This window comes from Xenopus tropicalis, chromosome 5 (genome assembly GCF_000004195.4).
Source record: "Xenopus tropicalis strain Nigerian chromosome 5, UCB_Xtro_10.0, whole genome shotgun sequence".
NCBI lineage: Eukaryota > Metazoa > Chordata > Amphibia > Anura > Pipidae > Xenopus > Xenopus tropicalis.
Window position 1 is genome coordinate 145,300,504 of NC_030681.2, and position 20,080 is coordinate 145,320,583.

Sequence of the window (20,080 nt, forward strand, 5' to 3'; positions counted from 1 at the left end):
CCTTAAAAGCTAAAAACGCCCGGGCCCGGGACGATCGTACCCCCTGTGTCCCCCTGATGGCGGCCCTGCCTGCCCTACTGTACTTACCATCGCCCCACTTAACCTACCTACAGCTGCCACCCTATTGAACACCCTATAAGTACATATCACACATATTTAATTATTAAGACAGCTCTGTCCTTAATTAAAGTAGGAATTATTAGTGAGTGTATAGATAGGTAAGTATAGGGTGGGGATGCTGGGTTTACTTGGAAGGGTTGAACTTGTTGGACTCTGGTCTTTTTTCAACCCTATGTAACTATGTATCTATGAAGGTTCATATAATAGTGTTAAACCTCAACACCGTATCAGTCTAAGCTTCCATCTTGCCTGTTGTGCATGCCTCTACTTAGTTATCATTCAAATGGGAGCTCTCTTTTGTACTTAACCCATCTTCCTATTTATTAAGGATTTTCATTTTTTCATTAAATTGTGAGAGAGAGAGAGAGAGAGAGGGAGGGAGGGTGATGGGAGCGGAGGAGCCACGTATGGACAAATAAAGACTGAAGAACAGGAGCTGATTTTCCCAAGGACTTATTCTCAAGGGTTTCTCGATGCTTCTGTAATCGAAATAGAACGGGAAAGTGCTACTTTTCAAGTGTATTTGACATTTTGAAAAGCATCTGAAAATGAATAAATATTTCTCACGGAGGAAATCTCCAGCGCCATTGAGAATGGGGGGTTGTGGGCAGGTGTTAACTCCGTATTCTAGGTGCCCAAACAGCAATTCTGTAGCCTGCACGGACACATGCAACTGAGTTTGTAATTAGCCATGCAAACGATGGATTTGATAGAAACTTAGGGCTGTGGCCCGGAGCAGATCAAGGTATCATTTTGAACATGAGTCCAACTGATACATGGACATTAGAACAACAATAATTCCCTCCAGGTTGTTCCAAGTGCCGTTTGCTATAGGTTCCCTATTCAGAATGTTCTCCTCAAACTTCTAATCATTTTAATTTAAGCTCCTTGGGGTCATTACACTTATTATTTAGTTCTCGCTCACATAAATACCAGAAGAATGCTGGAATTTGGAATAAATATATATGTTTTTTAAATTCAGCTCGGCATAAAGAAGCTTTGAAACCACATGGGCCTCCTGCTGTTGTGAATTATAATTTCCAGGATCCTCAGCAAGCCAACTGATTGGGGATGTTGAAAGCTTTTGAAGACGGAATGCGAAGGGCCAAGGGCTTAAAACCCCTGACATAAAGTTGTATTGATGTTAAAACCAAGTCAAGTTTTAGAAAGATCACGTTAGAACATTTTAGCCTTGTGAATAGAATAAGTGGGGTAAATCTTTATTGCATGTCCATGTGGGAGCAGACTTCAGGCTTGACTCTCATTGCTAATGTAGCTGGGTGTTTAACTGGAAAATATATTGCAATTTATTTCAATAAATGCATCCACATTCACAGGGTATAAACTGCAAATAACAGGAGCAAGTCTCCATGTTGTTTGCACTTTGCATCCTGACCCAGCATGAGTTCCTGTTTGTGCAAATTAATCAGCACCTGTGGGCATAGGTCCATCATCACCTGTGGGTGTAGGTCCATCAGCAGCTGTGGGTGTAGGTCCATCAGCAGCTGTGGGTGTAGGTCCAACAGCACCTGTGGGCATAGGTCCATCAGCACCTGTGGGTGTAGGTCCATCAACACCTGTGGGTGTAGGTCCATCAGCAGCTGTGGGTGTAGGTCCATCAGCACCTGTGGGTGTTGGTCTATCAGTGCCTGTGGGTGTAGGTCCATCAGCCCCTGTGGGTGTTGGTCTATCAGTGCCTGTGGGTGTAGGTCCATCAGCGCCTGTGGGTGTAGTTCCATCAGCATCAGTGGGTGTAGGTCTATCAGTACAACTGGGCATTGGTCCATCAGCACCTGTGGGTGTTGGTTTATCAGCGCCTGTGGGTGTAGGTCCATCAGCATCAGTGGGTGTAGGTCTATCAGCACCACTGGGCATTGGTCCATCAGCACCATAGGGCATAAGTCCATTAGCTCCTGTGGGTGTTGGTCCTTCAGTGCCTGTGGATGTAGGTCCATTAGCACCTGTGAGTGTAAGTTCATCAGTACCTGTGGGCGTTGGTCTATCAGCGCCTGTGGGTGTAGGTCCCTCAGCACCTGTGGGTGCAGGGCCATCATCACCTGTGGGCATAGGTCCATCAGCACCTGTGGGTGTAGGTCCATCAGCACCTGTGGGTGTAGGTCCATCAGCACCTGTGGGTGTTGGTCTATCAGTGCCTGTGGGTGAAGGTCCATCAGCTCCTGTGGGTGTAGTTCCATCAGCACCACTGGGCATTGGTCCATTAGCTCCTGTGGGTGTTGGTCCTTCAGTGCCTGTGGATGTAGGTCCATCAGCACCTGTGGCCATAGGTCCATTAGCACCTGTGAGTGTAAGTTCATCAGTACCTGTGGGTGTTGGTCTATCAGCGCCTGTGGGTGTAGGTCCCTCAGCACCAGCACTTTCTGTATGAATACAGGTCTATCTGCATTTGTCAGCACTATGTTAATGAGTGCCAGGATGGTGGAGTTACATAGCCATTCCCTCTCCTGCCCCAATGCATCCCCTTACTTGCCCTAACACCCTATTCTCTAACTTCTCTGTCATTGTACTTACCACGTACCCTATGCCTGGCTGCACTGTGCCACCTAGTGCCATACTTTGCACCTCATGCTAGGGGCAGACCACAGCAAGACCCCCAGATGCCAGGTCTTACCAAACATGCACTAAGGGGAGCATAATCATGTCCTCATTCAATAAGCAGTTGTGTCCAGAGTACTTCATAAGTGATACTTTTAGAATTTGGACACATTTTACAAAAAGTGCTGGGATTTAGCCAAATCCTTGTATGGTACATCACTAAAAAAGGCGTGTTAGCATCTGCAGTTATTATAGATCATACCATAGCATTATTGACTGATACTACACCAGAGGAGCCAATACATATCTGGAGCATTGTGGTCAAAACTGGCCAAACATCCCGACTCCATACATGGCCTCCTTAAGTGTGACAAAGTTCATGGAAAGGAAATTAAATTGATTAAGCTCTGGCAGCAGAAGAATATCCAGAGAGTAGATTGGTGGCTTACCATCATGCATCACTCCTACATACCTTGTGATGGGCATACTCATACATGCAAGGGTATGAGGTGCAAGGGTATGAGGTGCAAGGGTATGAGGTGCAAGGGTATGAGGTGCAAGGGTATGAGGTGCAAGGGTATGAGGTGCAAGGGTATGAGGTGCAAGGGTATGAGGTGCAAGGGTATGAGGTGCAAGGGTATGAGGTGCAAGGGTATGAGGTGCAAGGGTATGAGGTGCAAGGGTATAGAAGGCTGCGTACCCCCAGCATTTCTAACTTTCCATTAAAGCATATTAGTTAGTTGAATAAAAACAAAGTTGTGTTCATTGGAGCAAAACGCTAATTGTAATAACAATGTGCCAGTGCATGTTGCTGGGCTATGTTTCCCTCCGCCATAGTTAGATAAGAGGCATCCGAAACTGTTCAGCTCATTCTTTACTTCGTTCCTCGGCCAAGAATTCATTTTCTGCTTTGATTTGGCAGTCTCCCATTTGACTTAAAGAGAAAATAAGAGGGATTATGTTAGAAATGCAAGTTGTCCCTGTATGTAAACAGCCGCCTCCCCAAAGGCTTTTGTTCAACTCCATCCGCGCTCTGTTCTGTTTGACCCCAAGCAAAATCCAATCACAGCAAACTTCTGGCACCGAGGAGAGAATATCTTGAATCAACAAACCTACTTTCTGGTCCGACGTGGAACCATAGTAATGCTCTGAGACATTAGCGGCAGCGAATTCAATTTACAGGTATTCCAATAACCGTATTGAGAAACGTACAGGAAATAACTGGGGATTTGTAAATGGCTCTTAGCAAAAAAGTATAAACAAAAAGACCCAGGTAACAAACACATGCATGCCATAGAACTGATCAGAACTGGCCAGCGTAACAGTTTTATATTACTGCCTATCTTTAAAGGGGAACTCAGCTTCTGAACCAAAATTTGCTAAAGAGCCCTTCACAACGGAGGGCAGCGGGGGATCAGGTCTGGGTCAGGGGGGCCCACTGGGGTTTTTCCTGTAGTCCCGCCAAACCAGTCCGACCCTACACGTCATGGTGCCTCTTTTTCACACACTGTTCCTTGGTGCAGGGGTTGTAACTTGGCCACAAAGTCTACAACATGGATGGAAATTGTGTGTCCTGTGAACTACACAGTTGGCAAATCTACATCTCACCCATCCAGTAAATTTTGTTTGCCTCTTCCATTAGCAGGGGCTTTTACTTCCATGGGTCAGGGTTACGGTTCCATAATCTTTAGTGAAGAGTAGCTACAAATTCAGTACAGATTGATAAGATCCTGCAAAAGGCTCCCATAGTGGCAGGAAGAGCAATAGGTTATACTATAGAATAGATCATTGTTTTTCATTTACTTGAAGAAAGACAAATTATATTGTGCTGATGCTTAAGGTGGCCATACACAGGCCGATTGTAGCTGCCGATAAGGGTCCCTTGTACCGATTTGGCAGCTTATCGCCCCGTGTAGGGGCAGGAACGAGGGGCATGCCTGACCGATATCTGGCCTGAAATTGGGCAGATATTGATCAGGCAGGTTAAAAGATTTAGTCGGATCGGTGACTGCATCGGCTCGTATGGATGCGGTCCCCGAACCGACTGCCCCATTGCCGCCATTATAATTCGATTGTTTGTCCCAGTCTACATGTTCCCCGATATCGGCCACCCATAGTTGGGGATATCGGGAGAAGATCCGCTCGCTTGGTGACCTTGCCAAGCGAGCGAATCTTCACATGTATGGGCACCTTTAGTCTTCAAGGTCAACAAAAATTCTCTAGCACTGTCTACTGAACCCTTTAATGATGTCCTTACTGTTTCCTGTAGCCTGAGCAGTTCCGGGCAGCTCTTTCAACAGAAAGACATTTCTTAACCTGTCCCTGGATCTCAGATGTGAATTGATGTCCTCCTAACCGGAAACAACTTAATACTGTTTCAGTTATGTTGCTAATTGTCTTAAAACCCATATATTCTGATAGCCTAAGTTGTAAGTGTTTACCTAGTGCTAATTATTGCCCTCTGTCACCAGTGTGTCACCTTCAGTAGACTTATCCATGGAATGATTCTTAGCTGAGCCTTACTGTATATCTAGAAACCTGTTGTAAATGGTACTAGTGATACCTTTATATAAAGCAAGATATATATGATATATATGTGTGTGTGTAGTAGAAATAGAGACTGGTAGATAATGGTAACTTTGAATCATGCATAGCCTTCATTGCAAAAGCAAAATATTCTATAGATGTGACATCTGCCCACATAGTAAGGATTTCCGTGGGGTGATGCCTACTCAGGGCAGGTCATTATGTGTCTGGTGGAAAGTCAATAACTACAGGGTACTGTCTGTAGCTGGATCTGCAAGGTCCTATGGGGGTTGAAGCTGTAGCCTTTGACACATATTGTTTATTCCTTCCAAAGTTAGAGCTACTTCCATCCTAAACTCCGCTCTGCATATTGATTGTCTGTCCCTCAGCAGCCATGAGTTGCATAATTCCTGCTGCATAGCCTAAGGATGTTCTTGTGGCAGAAACTCTTATATCCCGAAGCACTTGAGCCACTTCTCATTCCCTGTTTCTTTCCAGTACTTCTACTTTCCGCTGAAACTTAAATGCATGCCTAAAAAACTAGGGGAAAAAATGAATGCAGACATTTAACAGAGCGGCACCAATGGAAAGAGACATCTGGGGACCAAATGGTCCAAAATGATAGTTGCGAGTTTTAGCTTTTCATTATATAAAGCTCATTTCTGCCTAATGCAGTCTGAGCCTGGTGACTAAGGTGAACTACCCCTAACTAGGGGTAGGCAGGAGTGGCATCATGGTGCAACCATTTTGGGAACAGGCACACAATTCCAGTAACTACTGCATGTTTATTACACCACATTATTTGAGGGGTTCATCATTAAATCACCTCCATGTCTCTTCTCACACTTCCCAAATCAACTGCTCTGTGTCTACAACAAAACTTTTCCAGACTTGGGGTAATGGTGTGGTTGGACAGTAAGGTGGGTGCAGATTGTTACACTTGCCTTGGGCCCCAAAACCTCTCTAAGAACCTGCACTCATACAGTGTCTCCAAAAACTCTTTTAGTATCACATATTGTATAAGTGTTGATAGTTTGGGTCCTCAGTTAGACCTTTCTACACACCACAGTTCGCTGTATCTGCTGGTTTCAAAAAAGGCATATTGACATCTACGCCTCATTCCACATCCACATGAGAGATGCCATTAGCAAACAGTAGCTCATACCATTGCTACCCAGCAAGCATCCTTACTTCCCAATGGCTTATAACCAAGTCCTCTAAAACACGTCTCTACCTCCTAATGCTTTGCATTCTATCTTCCCATAAAGTGTCCTTACTACACAATAATAGGTACCATACCCCAGTCTTACTGGCCAGTGGTTTATACCAAGGGCAAATTGCTTACTTAACTTGTGGCAGAACACCCATAAACAGGTGTCCTTCCCTACCGGTGATTTGTACCATATCCATTGAACAGATGACTTTAGTCCCACTGGTTTGAACTATTTCTGTCTAATATGACTATGAAGATTTTCATTCATCCAGGTTATGGTATATCTAGTATAAATAAATCTAAAGCAACTGGACTTGTTAAGTAATCATTAAAGACATTTCACTGCTCATCCGAGCAGCTTCTTCCCCATTGGTATGGGGAGTCCTCAGCGTATGTACTCTTCCACTAATCCAATCACAGTGGCACTTTGTAACTCTTCAGAGAGGTGACATCTGAAACTCACAGAGGTGTGAATGCCGTGGAGTTACTTTTATAGGATTACCATAGTCAATATTATACCAGTCAGTTGAACTGAAGAAGCTGCTCGGATGAGTAGTGAAACGACTTCAATGATTACTTAACAAGCCCAGTTGCTTTAAATTTATTTATACTAGATATTTCTGTCTAAGTGACCTCCACTCCCCAGTAGTTTGAATCATTTCAATCCATGAGTTAACTTTACATTATCGTATCATAATCTCTCTCTTTCATATTTAACAGAAGGAGCTATTTCATAACAACGAAATGTGATCTTTTAATGGATGCGCTAAACGTAATGTGCCTTGTTTTGAAGTCTTCTCAAGGGGAAGCCTTCAACCTGTGGCTGGGCAGCTGTTGCTTATCCTAAACCCCCAGTATCCCCTGACAGGTAACAGCTGGGGGGTGCCACGCCGGGAGCCGTAGCTCAACCACATCTAAAGCCACAGGTTTCTGATCGCTGCCATAAGCAATGGAACAGGTGCCAGAACTCTCATTGCGGGGGAATTGGCTTCCTCAGTAGACTATCATTTTCCAAGTTGCCCCCCAATGGATTATTAGCGGGTGCCGCCAGTCTGCAATGTAATTACATTCACTTTCTCTCCATAACAAATGTTGTCACATGAGCCCTTTCATCCCCGTATGATAAATGGAACCTGAGTTCAGAATTACCGGCGCGCTGATTTCTCTTTTTACATCCTATTGAAGTGAGGGAAAACTTTTATCTGAGCCGAATGCTGATAATGTTACCCTTTTTTTTTCCGTGTGTACTTTGTAATCCGCATTGAAAGACCAAATCTGCTCTATTCATGTTTTTATTCCCTAATTTTTTTTTTCTAAAACATCTTTTTTTTTTTTTCATATTTAAGCGATAGAACTTTGTCCGTGAGTTTTATCAGGCGCTGTTCGTTCGGCGTTTACTTTACCGCCAGACCTCTTGTCCTGCAGAAGAGATTGTATTGTTTATTGAATGCAGACGCCGAGGTATCTTTTGTGCGGCCATAATGAAATAGGAACCGGGGCTTTTGTTAAGCCTAAGCAGCTTCTGCATTCACACTAGGATTTTTACAAGATTCGAGATGATTTACCCTCGGTTCACAATAAAAGATTAAAAAAATAAGAAGAGTACGGAGGCAGCCGTCCCCTCATTATAAGAATGACAAAAGGCTGATGTTATTTCAGAAGTCGGCCTAATCATCCGCTCACTCTCCGGAGTACACTGACCCATTTCAGTGCAGAATAATTAGCCTTTCAAGCACTGCCGTGTTTCCATTAAATATATATAAGCTTACAGGGTGACATTTACTTACCTAGGCTTTGTAATTATACACTGAAAGATTTCTGTTGCTTCTTTCTTTTTTTTTTTTTATTAATACAGACAAAATACGAAATCTTCAGTGGTTTCACCCAGGCTGAACTTTCCGTAGTTATATACATTATATATTCATGGGAAGAAAAGCGCTCGCGGAACATTGGTATTTGGGGCCTCAACAAATATGTACCTCGTGGGTATGGGAAATGCATTACAGTAAATGTACCCACGAATGCAAGGATTTTAGAAGTCGGCTTCTGATATGATCAAATAACATAGTAAGTTAGGTTGAAAAAATACACGTCCATCGAGTTAAACTTTAATGCCTATATATAACCTGCCTAGCTGCTAGTTGATCAGCAACAAACCCCATCTGAAGCCTCTCTAATTTGCCGCAGAGGGGAAAAAATTCCTGACTCCAAGATGGCAATCGGACCAGTCCCTGGGGCAACTTGTACCCCCTTATATATTTATACATTTATCACATTACCCCTTAAGTGCCTCTGCTCTACCGTAAACAATTTGTTGATTTCTAATATTTTAAATTAGGGGGTACAGTGTCCCCTACACCAGCATTTTTCAACCACTGTTCCGCGGCACACTAGTGTGCCGCGAGATGTTGCCTGGTGTGCCGTAGGCAAGGCACCAATGTACTAGGGGGGCACTGCTCTTGGCACCAATGTACTAGGGGGGCACTGCTGCTGGGCACCAGTGTACTAGGGGGGCACTGCTGCTGGGCACAGAGTTAAATTTTTTAACATTTTCTAATGGTGGTGTGCCTCGTGATTTTTTTCATGAAACAAGTGTGCCTTTGCCCAAAAAAGGTTGAAAAACACTGCCCTACACCTTGTTGCTTGGATGAGTAACTTTGCAAGTAAAAATTGAATAATAAGCTAAGATTTCTATTCTTATTAATGCCTTTCTCTTGGTAATCTTTCTTTAGAGCCACTATTCTGTTTGTCCATTTGTCATGCTATCCCCTGCCTAGTTACTATGGCCACTGCCCTAAACCTTAAATATGTGGATGAAAATACTTACAAGCCAACTCCTCATCCTTCTGTAATGTGCCCCTTCTGAACCCTTATCAGCTGGGCCCGGTTTTCTTCCACCATATTTATAGCGTCTACTCAGCCTGATGATGAAAAACAGGGTTGAGGTGTTGCAGTAACATCATCAATGGGATTGGTTGGTACAGTGACATCACCAATGGGATTGAAAGGTGATTGGATGGTACAGTGAGATCATATAACCTGTCCGAGTTTTGACCTGCCACCTGCCCAAGCCCAGAACCTGTTTTTCCACCTCAAAATAAGCCAGAATCTTAGAAATAGGGATACAATATACAGTCACAGAGACACTGAATATGTTTATATTTTATACTGCAACACCTGAAAATAAATGCATTCCATATAGAAACACCAGAGGCCTAATTTACCAAAATTTTGCAGGGATCCCACATTTTATCAAAACTTCCTAACCAATGGGATAGCCAGGAATCAGCTGGTGATATTAGCTATCTGTGTGCATATAGATCTGTGCTTGTGTGGAGTGCACCCCTCCAACCATAGATAGTTTTTAGCAACCATTCGAAAATCGAGTGTTAATGGACCATTGGGAGCCATGGGCATGCCTTTGCAGGGAGCTAGGGCCTATAATTCATCCACAGATGGTCACAGCTATTTACCTCCTCTCCCTAATTGTGCTTGGTAGGAAGTATGCAAAGCAAACTGCTTTCTCTAGCTCCCTCAGAAATAGCAAAACCATATATCAGGCTCTGTTAATGTAATACCATTAATGCTTCATTTAAGCCCTTATGCGCAAGGGAATCCAATTAGAGTGGGTCTACTATCATCAATCACTACCGTTCATTTGGGTCATGTAGTATTGAAATAATGCACGGTGCCTAGCAACAGGTCAGTCTTACTTAGGATCAGTAAAATTCACTCTTAGCTAAGCAAACCCATCTCTTCCACTGTCCGACATTATGGGATATCCTCTTGTTTGGTTCTAAAGTCTCATCAGGGCCCACCCTGTCACTCTAATTAATACATTGTTGTCACATTTTTTTCCCAGTGGAATTAATGCTTTGATATTTAGTGCCATGGTCTGTTGGGGAATGCCAAGATTGTTACCATGTAGACATGCAAGCAATGTGGCACCAAAACAACATGTGATCCATCTGTAGATCATTAGGCCCAAAGTAGTGGCTTTCTGACATGTGTCAGTTTAGTGGGGTAATTGTAAAGGTGGCCATACACGTTAATATCCGCTCACTTGGATACAGGTGGGCGATATCGGGAAAATGTAGGCTAATTCGATCTGGGGCCAAACGATCAAATTATAATGGGAGCAATTGGCGCATTTAGTTTGGGGACCGCATCAACGAGCCAATGCGGTCCCCGATCCGACTAAATCTTTTAACCTGCCCGATCGATATCTGCCCAATTTCAGGCCAGATATCGGTCGGTAGGATTCCTGCGCCTACAGGGGCTGATAAGCTGCCGAATCAGTCCATGGGACCAATATCGGCTGCTACAATCGGCCAGTGTATGGCCACCTTAACAGTGCACTTTGCCCGGATAACAAATACTGCTCAGCTGTTAGAAAGCAGACATCTGATTGGTTGCCATGGATTATTAGACCTGGGCAAACTTTGTCCCTTTCTTGTTGCATAACCTCATAAGTGTTGGATTTTCATTGTAATATTTAGTATGTTATTTGTTTTGTATGAAACACTTGTTGAAGACCTTGACCTATTGCAAAACTTACTGTTGGCACCCATTAAATGAATACTTGGTAACTTTTGCCACTTTCTTTCTTTGCTCTGATGAAGGATACTGTTTGCACACTGGACAATGCATTTGTGAACCCTACTTTATGCCTTTGATTTGGGCTATTTGGGCTTCTAGACCATAGTAAATTAAAATAACGTTATATGAATTCCTCCAAAATAAAACTGTTTACAATGTCACTATGTTTCTACCTTACTATTCAATATTTATTCTAGCCCTGGGGAAAAACATTGTAGTTGCAGTGGATGTTACCTATCAATGGAGGAGTAATACAATGTATATTTTTCTATATTGATATATTGTACCTCCCTTTGTAGACTATGAACTCACCGTGTAGTTATAGAATGTACAGGTTGTGGAACATCCAGCCGGCATCTCATTTTTGTCATGGGGTACATGGTGACTTCTACTACCTGTCTCTTCTCCAGTAAGAGGACTGTTATCATTTAGAATATTACAGTTGGGGCATTGGAACTGTAAGAGTGATATTATTTACCTGACATTATAAAAATATTGATGTTGCACACTGGGGGAGCTAGGAACTTTCATTTATGCAAAGGGGAGGTTGACCCCATTTAATGTTATAGAGTTGATCTTTATCTTTAATTAACTTCTTCTTTTACCCATTCTATGAAAAATCACTTTGGCACAAGGTTACCAAATTGAAGTCTAGGGAATCCTAAAACCCAATGCACAAAGTGCATCACTCACATTTGTATTTGGGCAATGCCTACTTTTTGACCACTCACCTTTTTTAACCACTCCCACCCAAGTTTATGGGCACAAAAACAGAAAATAAATATGTTAGCACATTCTAGATCCAATAGCAACAGGTGGAGGGTACGTGGACACTTTTTCCCAGGGACAGAGGTTCTGTAATGGAGCCTGTCCCCCTGAAACGGGGACTGAAGGGAACCCTATTTTGACTGCAATAACTCCGTCTCTTTATAATTGCCAATTAAGTAAGCACTTATCCAATCAGGTTTGTCCCGCCGTACACTTATTACAGAGTCCAGAAGACTTAGGGGCCCATTTACTTACTCACGAACGGGCCGAATGCGTCCGATTGCGGTTTTTTCGTAATGATCGGTATTTTGCGATTTTTTTGGAAAATTATCGCGACTTTTTCGTTACCAATACGATTTTTGCGGAAAAACGCGAGTTTTTCGTAGCCATTCCGAAAGTTGCGATTTTTTCGTAGCGTTAAAACTTGCGCAAAAAGTTGCGATTTTTTTGTAGTGTTAAAACTTGCGCAAAACATCGCGCCTTTTAAGTTTTAACGCTACGAAAAAAGCGAAACTTTTCGTGCAAGTTTTAACGCTACGAAAAAATCGCAACTTTCGGAATGGCTACGAAAAACTCGCGTTTTTTCGCGCAAATCGTATTGGTAACGAAAAAGTCGTGATAATTTCCGAAAAGTCGTAAAGGCGCCGAAAAAATCGCAAAAAATACGAAAAAGTCGCAAAATGTTCGTTTTCCAATCGGAATTTTTCCAATTTGGTCGGAATTCGTGTCTTAGTAAATCAGCCCCTTAGGGTGATGCTTATGCACCATGTTCTTCGACATATTAGCTTTTAGAAATATACAACGGTTTCAAGGTATCATTGTGAGATTTACAGGGTTCCTTACATGGTATTTCAAGGTAGGTATTGTCATACTAAGCTCCGTTGGATGAACCATGGAGGTAAGAGAACTAATTATCCAGGTAGGTCCTTCTGTTTGGAGAGAGCCCTATATAATGTACATTTGAAGCTTCCTGCTTTCCTCAGTCAGGGCATAACTCTCATTAACGGCTGGAGAACTTTGCCATTTTCTAACTTTAACTTAATCAACGTTTCACCACAGGCCCGTTAACTGATTGGCAAGGTGCTTCCTTCCTCCCAATTAATTGCACAAGCTGAAAATGACTGTTTGCATTAAATATAATTATCTGCTTTTGGTGCGCACAGAATCATTAAGTTTCCCAGCTACAGAAGCATTGTTCCGACAAGTCCTGCTTTCTATTGAGTCTCTCCACGTTCCTACTGTGCATAATGTTGTCATGTTTACCTGGTAAGAATCAAATGTATTGCCAATGCTTTTCAACTATTTCATAATTTGTTTTTTTTCCCTCAAATATCAATTAATGGCATATTTTAACGGAATAATGACTCATTTTTTCTGAAAAAAAAAAAAACTGTTCCTGAATGCAATGGATGTTAAGCTTTGTTTGACTTGCCTTTTCATGCAGACTGTTTTTATTTGTAAATATTCAAGGTTCCGGCTTATTTGTACATGATGTCCGTGACCTCTTTGGCTGTTATTGTTGAACCAGTGTTGCCAAAAAGAACAAAAAAAAAAAAAAATCATAAGGCGCATATATAAGTGTTTTCTTCATTTTCACCTTGATGTACAAAAATGAAAAAGACTTCATGGGACCCCCTGGCAATGTCTGTCTTCTCTGTTCTGCAGAAATGTTGAAGGAGCTGAACCAGCAGCGCAGAGCGAAAGAGTTTACAGACCTGAAAATTATTGTTGAAGGCAAAGAGTTTGAAGTCCACCAAAATGTTCTAGCCTCCTGCAGCTTGTATTTCAAGGACCTGATTAAAAGGTTTGCCTTCCTTCCAGCTATGATCTGGTCTGTTCTTTTTGTAGGGCCCATATGTGTGGCTTCTTTTATTTTTCTTTCCTCCCCTTTCTTGCAGGCCTTTGAAGAGCGAATCTCCTGTCACAAAGCCAGTAGCCATTCTCTCCACCTCTCTTGAATGTATTTCCAGAGTCCTGAAATCCCTTTATTACGTATCAGACTCCTATAGAGAGATGTATTCCGATCACACGCTTTCTATCCTTCATAACGCATTTCTTCTTCTGGGGCCGAGACAAAAGCTTTCTACTGACGGCTAAAAGCTTTAGAATCTTAACATTATCATGATCAGATGCCCAAAGGGACTCTCTTAACTCCATCAAGATAAAAGAAAGGCTTAAATCAGAATAGTTTGTTCTGTGTCTAATGTTAGAAGTCCCAGCTATCTGATAGCCTTTGTCACGGTGATGTTTAATAGATCCCTTGCTAATTGTTTTTGTAGATAATTTATCAGATCATTTAGCTGTTGGTGGTTAGACTATTGCAGCTGGTATCCATCAACTTCATTATCTATAGCGAGCGTATGGATAGAATCGGAAATCAATGGCGCTTTGTGAGATCAGAATAGTTGCAAAGAGTGAACATCAATGCCAAAGTCATGGCTTTCAACCACCACTCCGAAGCTGCTAACTGGCGGATTGGGATGCTGGGGATGGCCTATGAAGTTGACATTTTTTGGTGGATCCCTCATAATGATCTTTTTGGTTATATGTCAGAGGAGAAAACAAAAACCATGTATGTTCATGGAAAGTCTTCCCTGTAAAAATACACGGAAAACACATGGAATCTGTTATTAATACTCCCCTGGCGCCAAGCATTCCAGTTTTGAGGTTTAACGTGTGGTTTCCATCAGCCTGAAAGAAATAAATGACCTGCTTTTGACTGTTGAAGCCTGGTAAATGTTCAGATTAAAACATTCCATAACTCTCACTTTCTCTCAATCACCAACCAGTTATCCCAAATGCATACTGTTTTGCCTTTCAGCGTGCCCCTGAGCGGACTCGCAAGAAGCAGTAACCTGGTAACACTTTGCGCTGGAGAAACCCTTATTGCTTGCTTGTGTACAAACGGCGCCCTAAAACATATCCACTAACAATGCCGAAGGGACCTTTTCTTCCAGGGTCATCATGCGACTGGGGGCTTTTTATTTTATAATAATATCGATTACCTCATCGGCCCATAGCGCCGAAGCCATTATGTTCCATATCATAGAACATAGTGTTGTATAACCTGTGGCTCGTGATGCTCCTTTTATGTTGCTCCCAGTGGCCTCAAAGTAGGAGCCATTTTTATATTTCTGACTTGGAGACAAGTTTTGGAAGCCCAGAGACAAAGGTTTACCCCAAGCAGAGCCCCCTGCAGGCCAGCAGTCCCCATGGGGCTACCAAATAGCCAATCACAGCAACATGCCACTCACCACCCCCATTAATGTTGCTCCCAGTGGCCTCAAAGTAGGAGCCATTTTTACATTTCTGGCTTGGAGACAAGTTTTGGAAGCCCAGAGACACAGTTTTACCACAAGCAGAGCCTCCTGTAGGCCAGAAGTCCCCATTGGCTACCAAATAGCCAATCACAGCCCTTATTTGGCACCCCCAAAGAACTTTTTTCATGCTTGTGTGGCTCACCATTGCTTTTTATATCTTTTTAGGGATATAAAGGGAGTGGCAGGATACACAAGGACTAGCTTATGTCTTTTGCCAGGGATTTTATAGCTACTTCACGTATAGATCTAGAACACTTGAAGTAATGGGATTCAATACACAAAATAATGCATGCAGTCATACTTTATTGTAAATTTATGAGAGAATAAAAGGAGGTTCATCGTATAAATAGGGGTACAGCTTTTACTACCTTTCATATATTCATATTTAGTATTCAGGGCTGCCTTTCACGGCTGTTATCGTTCCTAAATACAGAAACAATCCATTTACCAGATAATATCAATGGATGGAGCCCTCTAGACCTTTCTGTAAAAAAAAAGAGCTCTCCCGTCCCTAGGTTTAAGCTCTTCAGACTTCATTTATTTTATCACTTACAGGAAGAAATTCATGAGTTTCGCTAGTTCTGAGATTTTTCCCAAGAGCTACTGAAGTGGCGCTGTGGCGTATTTCTTTATATTGTGTTTGTGGCGGAATTTGCGTAGCATGCTGTCAGTTTAGAGTTAGAATTCATGAGTTAAATCATATACAGTGAGCTTTTTAATTTAGGTAAATAGATTTCTATTCAAAGATATTATTTTTCTAGAAGGGCTTATTTACCAATACAAAAAGAAAAGTGTGTAGGCTTAATGCTGCTTAGTGCTTGCAACTTACGCCTAGCGCCAATGCGCCCGTTTATCCTGCTTTATAAATAGCGTTGAGTTGTGCATAAGTTGCACAGACACAAGGGAACCCTGAAGGTAACTCTTGCCTTAGGGAGGTATTAGGGCTCATTTACCATTGAAGTGTCAGTCAGTCGTAGTGTGTATTGATGCCATTCATTAAAGGTTTTTACGTCCAAGGACCCTCCATGACCTATAGTTGCACTCAATTTCTGTTCATCTATCCCGCCTCCTATCCCAAATCAAGCAAGTGCACCTAGAACCCTAGAGCTACCTCCACCTTCAAGCAAGAGGTAATTCCAGGGTTCCCACTACAGGCTGTGTCAAAAGATTTATGCCCCATTATGTCCTGCACATTTTTGAAGGCTTTTCACTTACACATTGTCTAGGAAAATCTGGCAGTACATCAAAGCTTGCACCCACATTGTACTCAAGTTTCGGGCCTTAGCTATAGACAAAGCGGCAGATGCTGCTAAGGTTGTCACCTTTATTTTAAGGGCTGTGACACACGGGGAGATTAGTTGCTGCGTGACAAATCTTCCTTGTTGCAGGTGACTAATCTCCCCATAATGACATCCCACCGGCTAGAATGTAAATCGCTGGTGGGATGGCATACACTTCGCCGCGATTTGCTGAAGTTTCCTTGGGAGGAAACTTCCGTGACTTCGGCAAATCGTGGCGCCGTGTATGCCATCCCATCGTGACTTACATTCTAGCCGGTGGAATGGCATTCCAGGGAGATTAGTCGCCCACGACAAGGGAGATTTGTCTCGCAGCAACTAATCTCCCCGTGTGTCACAGCCCTAACAGTTTTTCTGGCCTGCAGGGGGTGGTGCTGCTCAATTATATCATGGGGGCGGAGAATGGGTGGGTCAGTTATGTCATGGGCAGGCCTATGACATCAGAGACATGGGAATTGGTGGTTAGGGGGAAATTAAACCATTTGAAGACAGTAGGGAGGGTTTAGCAATGAACAAGTAGGGGAGAAGATAGGTAATTACAAATGTACTGGCAACTACATTGTAATACTAGCCCTGGCTGTAGCTGGGGATTTACTAGCTAGGCCGGTCAAATACCAGCCAGGTGGCAAGTGGTGATATTGTGGGTGACCAGAAAAAAAATAGTGGGGGACAGAGACCACAAAGTTACGCCACTGAGGTGTATGATATTTGGAAGACATTCTGTATTACACAGGAATTCTGGGGGAAATGCTAAATTGTGAATATAAAAATGTCAATTTCCAGGTGTTATTGTGCCCCTGGCAGTTAGTAAATGAGCCCTACTCTTCTATTTATATATTTCTGTATCTGATTAGCTGTCGCTACAGCGATCTCCCCTTCAGATTTTCCAACTTCTGTTGTTCCAAACACAATACAGCCCTCAAATAAATAGCAATGCCTCTTCCCCCCCTTCATTTTATCTCACCCCTCCCCTGATCAACTCTCCCCCTCGTCATCTCTGCTTTACTCCATGAGAAATTAGCAAATGGATTTCTTTTACAGAAAGCAGCAGCGGTGGCTCAGATCTTCCAGAAGTCCCTGGCTTTGTATTGTCTACAATAGAAAGTATTCTGAGCCACTCTGGCGCTGACAGGCTAATTTGTTCTGCGAGAAATAGAACCAGGAGAATGGAACTAAAAGCAGGAAAAATTAAGGTTCAGGTCTTTTAATGTCAGGATTGTATTAAAAAAGAGGGAGACTTGTCCAGGTCTGCGGGCGGTTATGATGGGCCGGGCGCAGACACCTCGTGTTTACTTTATGAGAAGGCAAATAGTAGCTGGAATGAAAGGACTGGACTCCTGTGGCCTTTTTTCTATTAAAAACTTCCCGCTCGCGTTTTCTCCGAGGAAATTGCTCAATGCTCAGTGTGAACAGCGACCATGTTGAATTCAGCTTAGATTGGTTTTTTGGAGCCATTTAGAATAACACAATAAAAAAAAACTGAGATTTCCAATTGCTTTTTGCGGTAATAGAATAGCCAAATAAGGATAAATACTAAAAAATAAAGTAGGCCAATCAACAGTCTGTTGATGGGAATTGAAATAAGAACAAGAAGTGAAGCTTTATCTGTCGCTCACTCCATTCTCTAACTGCTACCTTCAAGCACTAGAAAGCTCTAGAACAGTAGAATAGCGATATCATGACTGTGGAGTGAATGAGGCCCCATGAGATTTACAAACAGCTTTCTTTCATATGTGCTAATTCTTAGATTGTGATTACAGCCTAGAAATAATGATGAATAAATAAAACAAAATTTCAATAATTTAGTATTTGGACAGTCATAGATCTCCTTCGAGCTCCATTAATATGAAGTTGGTCCTAATTTTGCTGTTACAACTTCCACTAGATACTGGAGCATTGTTGGAGGGATTTCAGCCTCAAAAGCATTGTAAGGCTGGGCATGAATGTTGAAATGCCTTGTTCAGTTGGGTTGAGGGAAAGTGATGTTGGGCGCCTATGTTGAGATGAGACCTGGCTTGTTCAGCTGGGTTGAGGTCAAATGATTTGCTGAGCACCTACTGTATGTTAAGATGAGACCTGGTTTGTTCAGTTGGGTTGAGGGCAAGTGATGCTGGGCACCTATGTTGAGATGAGACCAGGCTTGTTTAGTTGGGTTGAGGGCAAGTGATGCTGGGCAACTATGTTGAGATGAGACCTGGCTTGTTGGGTTGAGGGCAAGTGATGCTGGGCACCTATGTTGAGATGAGACCAAGCTTGTTCAGTTGGGTTGAGGACAAGTGATGCTGGGCACCTATGTTGAGATGAGACCAGGCTTGTTCAGTTGGGTTGAGGGCAAGTGATGCTGGGCACCTAGTTTCAGATGAGACCCGGCTTGTTCAGTTGGGTTAAGGGCAAGTGATGCTGGGCACCTATGTTGAGATGGGACCAGGCTTGTTCAGTTGGGTTGAGGGCAAGTGATGCTGGGCAACTATGTTGAGATGAGACCTGGCTTGTTGGGTTGAGGGCAAGTGATGCTGGGCACCTATGTTGAGATGAGACCAAGCTTGGTCAGTTGGGTTGAGGGAAAGTGATGCTGGGCACCTATGTTGAGATGAGACCTGGCTTGTTCAGTTGGGTTGAGGGCAAGTGATGCTGGGCACCTATGTTGAGATGAGACCCGACTTGTTCAGTTGGGTTGAGGGCAAGTGATGCTGGGCACCTATGTTGAGATGAGACCTGACTTGTTCAGTTGGGTTGAGGGCAAGTGATGCTGGGCACCTATGTTGAGATGAGACCAGGCTTGTTCAGTTGGGTTGAGGGAAAGTGATGCTGCGCACCTATGTTGAGATGAGACTTGGCTTGTTCAGTTGGGTTGAGGTCAAGGCCATATCTTTTACTGCTGTCTTAGCAAAGCCATTCTCTATGGACCTTGTATCAAGCTAAAACAAGAAAGAGCCTTCATCAGACTATAGCTATGGTAGGAAGCCGGAATGTGTGCTGTAGCAATAAGGAGCCAGGGGCCCTAGAGAAAACTATGAAGTGACAATTAGATAATTAGTCAGTCAGCATTCTCCAGGCATTCTCCAAACCCAGTCTTATCCATTAGACTGCACAACTCATCATTCCTAAGAACTCCCACAATTCTATAGTCCGGTGGCATTGACATACATTCTTCACAGCAATAGGTTTTTGGGGTTAAAAGCATCCCGTTAAATGTGTTGAGTTGTTAATGTGAATACATTTAGCTGGAAATATGTACATTTGTTTTTCCAGAATTTCCCTCATGGTGATGAAATGACAGCCTCCCATTCTCAGTAACGTTTTCATACAGAGACGTTTAGACTTTGTTGCCTGTAATGATTTTACTGCTTAAAGATCGTCTCTGGGGGATTACAGATATTTTATAATACAGACTTTCCAGTAGATGTTACAGGATTCTGACTGAACTCTGCCCCTGTAGCAGCTAAACGCGTGGCACGAAGGCATCTCATTGGTGCACTCATCAGGCCTGATGGAAAGATTACAGACATTTCTCAGAATATCAGAATCAAATTTATTGCTTAACTTCCTGGATGTAGAATTTTGAAAGCAAATTAGAGGTAAATATGAGAAGCTTCTATGTTTTCTTGCAAAGTCTTCCATTAAAATAGCTGTGACTGCAATAATAGAAGTGGGTTGAAGATTTCTGCTAATGTACAACCCAA

At 42.8% G+C, this 20,080-nt stretch overlaps 1 protein-coding gene across 3 annotated transcripts in view; it reads left to right on the forward strand.

The window, feature by feature from the left end:
- klhl29 (kelch like family member 29) overlaps positions 1 to 20,080 on the forward strand; it is a 580,607-nt gene that overhangs the window by 452,636 nt on the left and 107,891 nt on the right. For all 3 annotated transcript variants that reach the window (XM_002935976.5, XM_031902990.1, XM_012971232.3), the window contains one exon: positions 13,445 to 13,583. In XM_002935976.5, the coding sequence (XP_002936022.1) occupies positions 13,445 to 13,583 (139 nt within the window). The remainder of the gene's footprint in view (positions 1 to 13,444; positions 13,584 to 20,080) is intronic.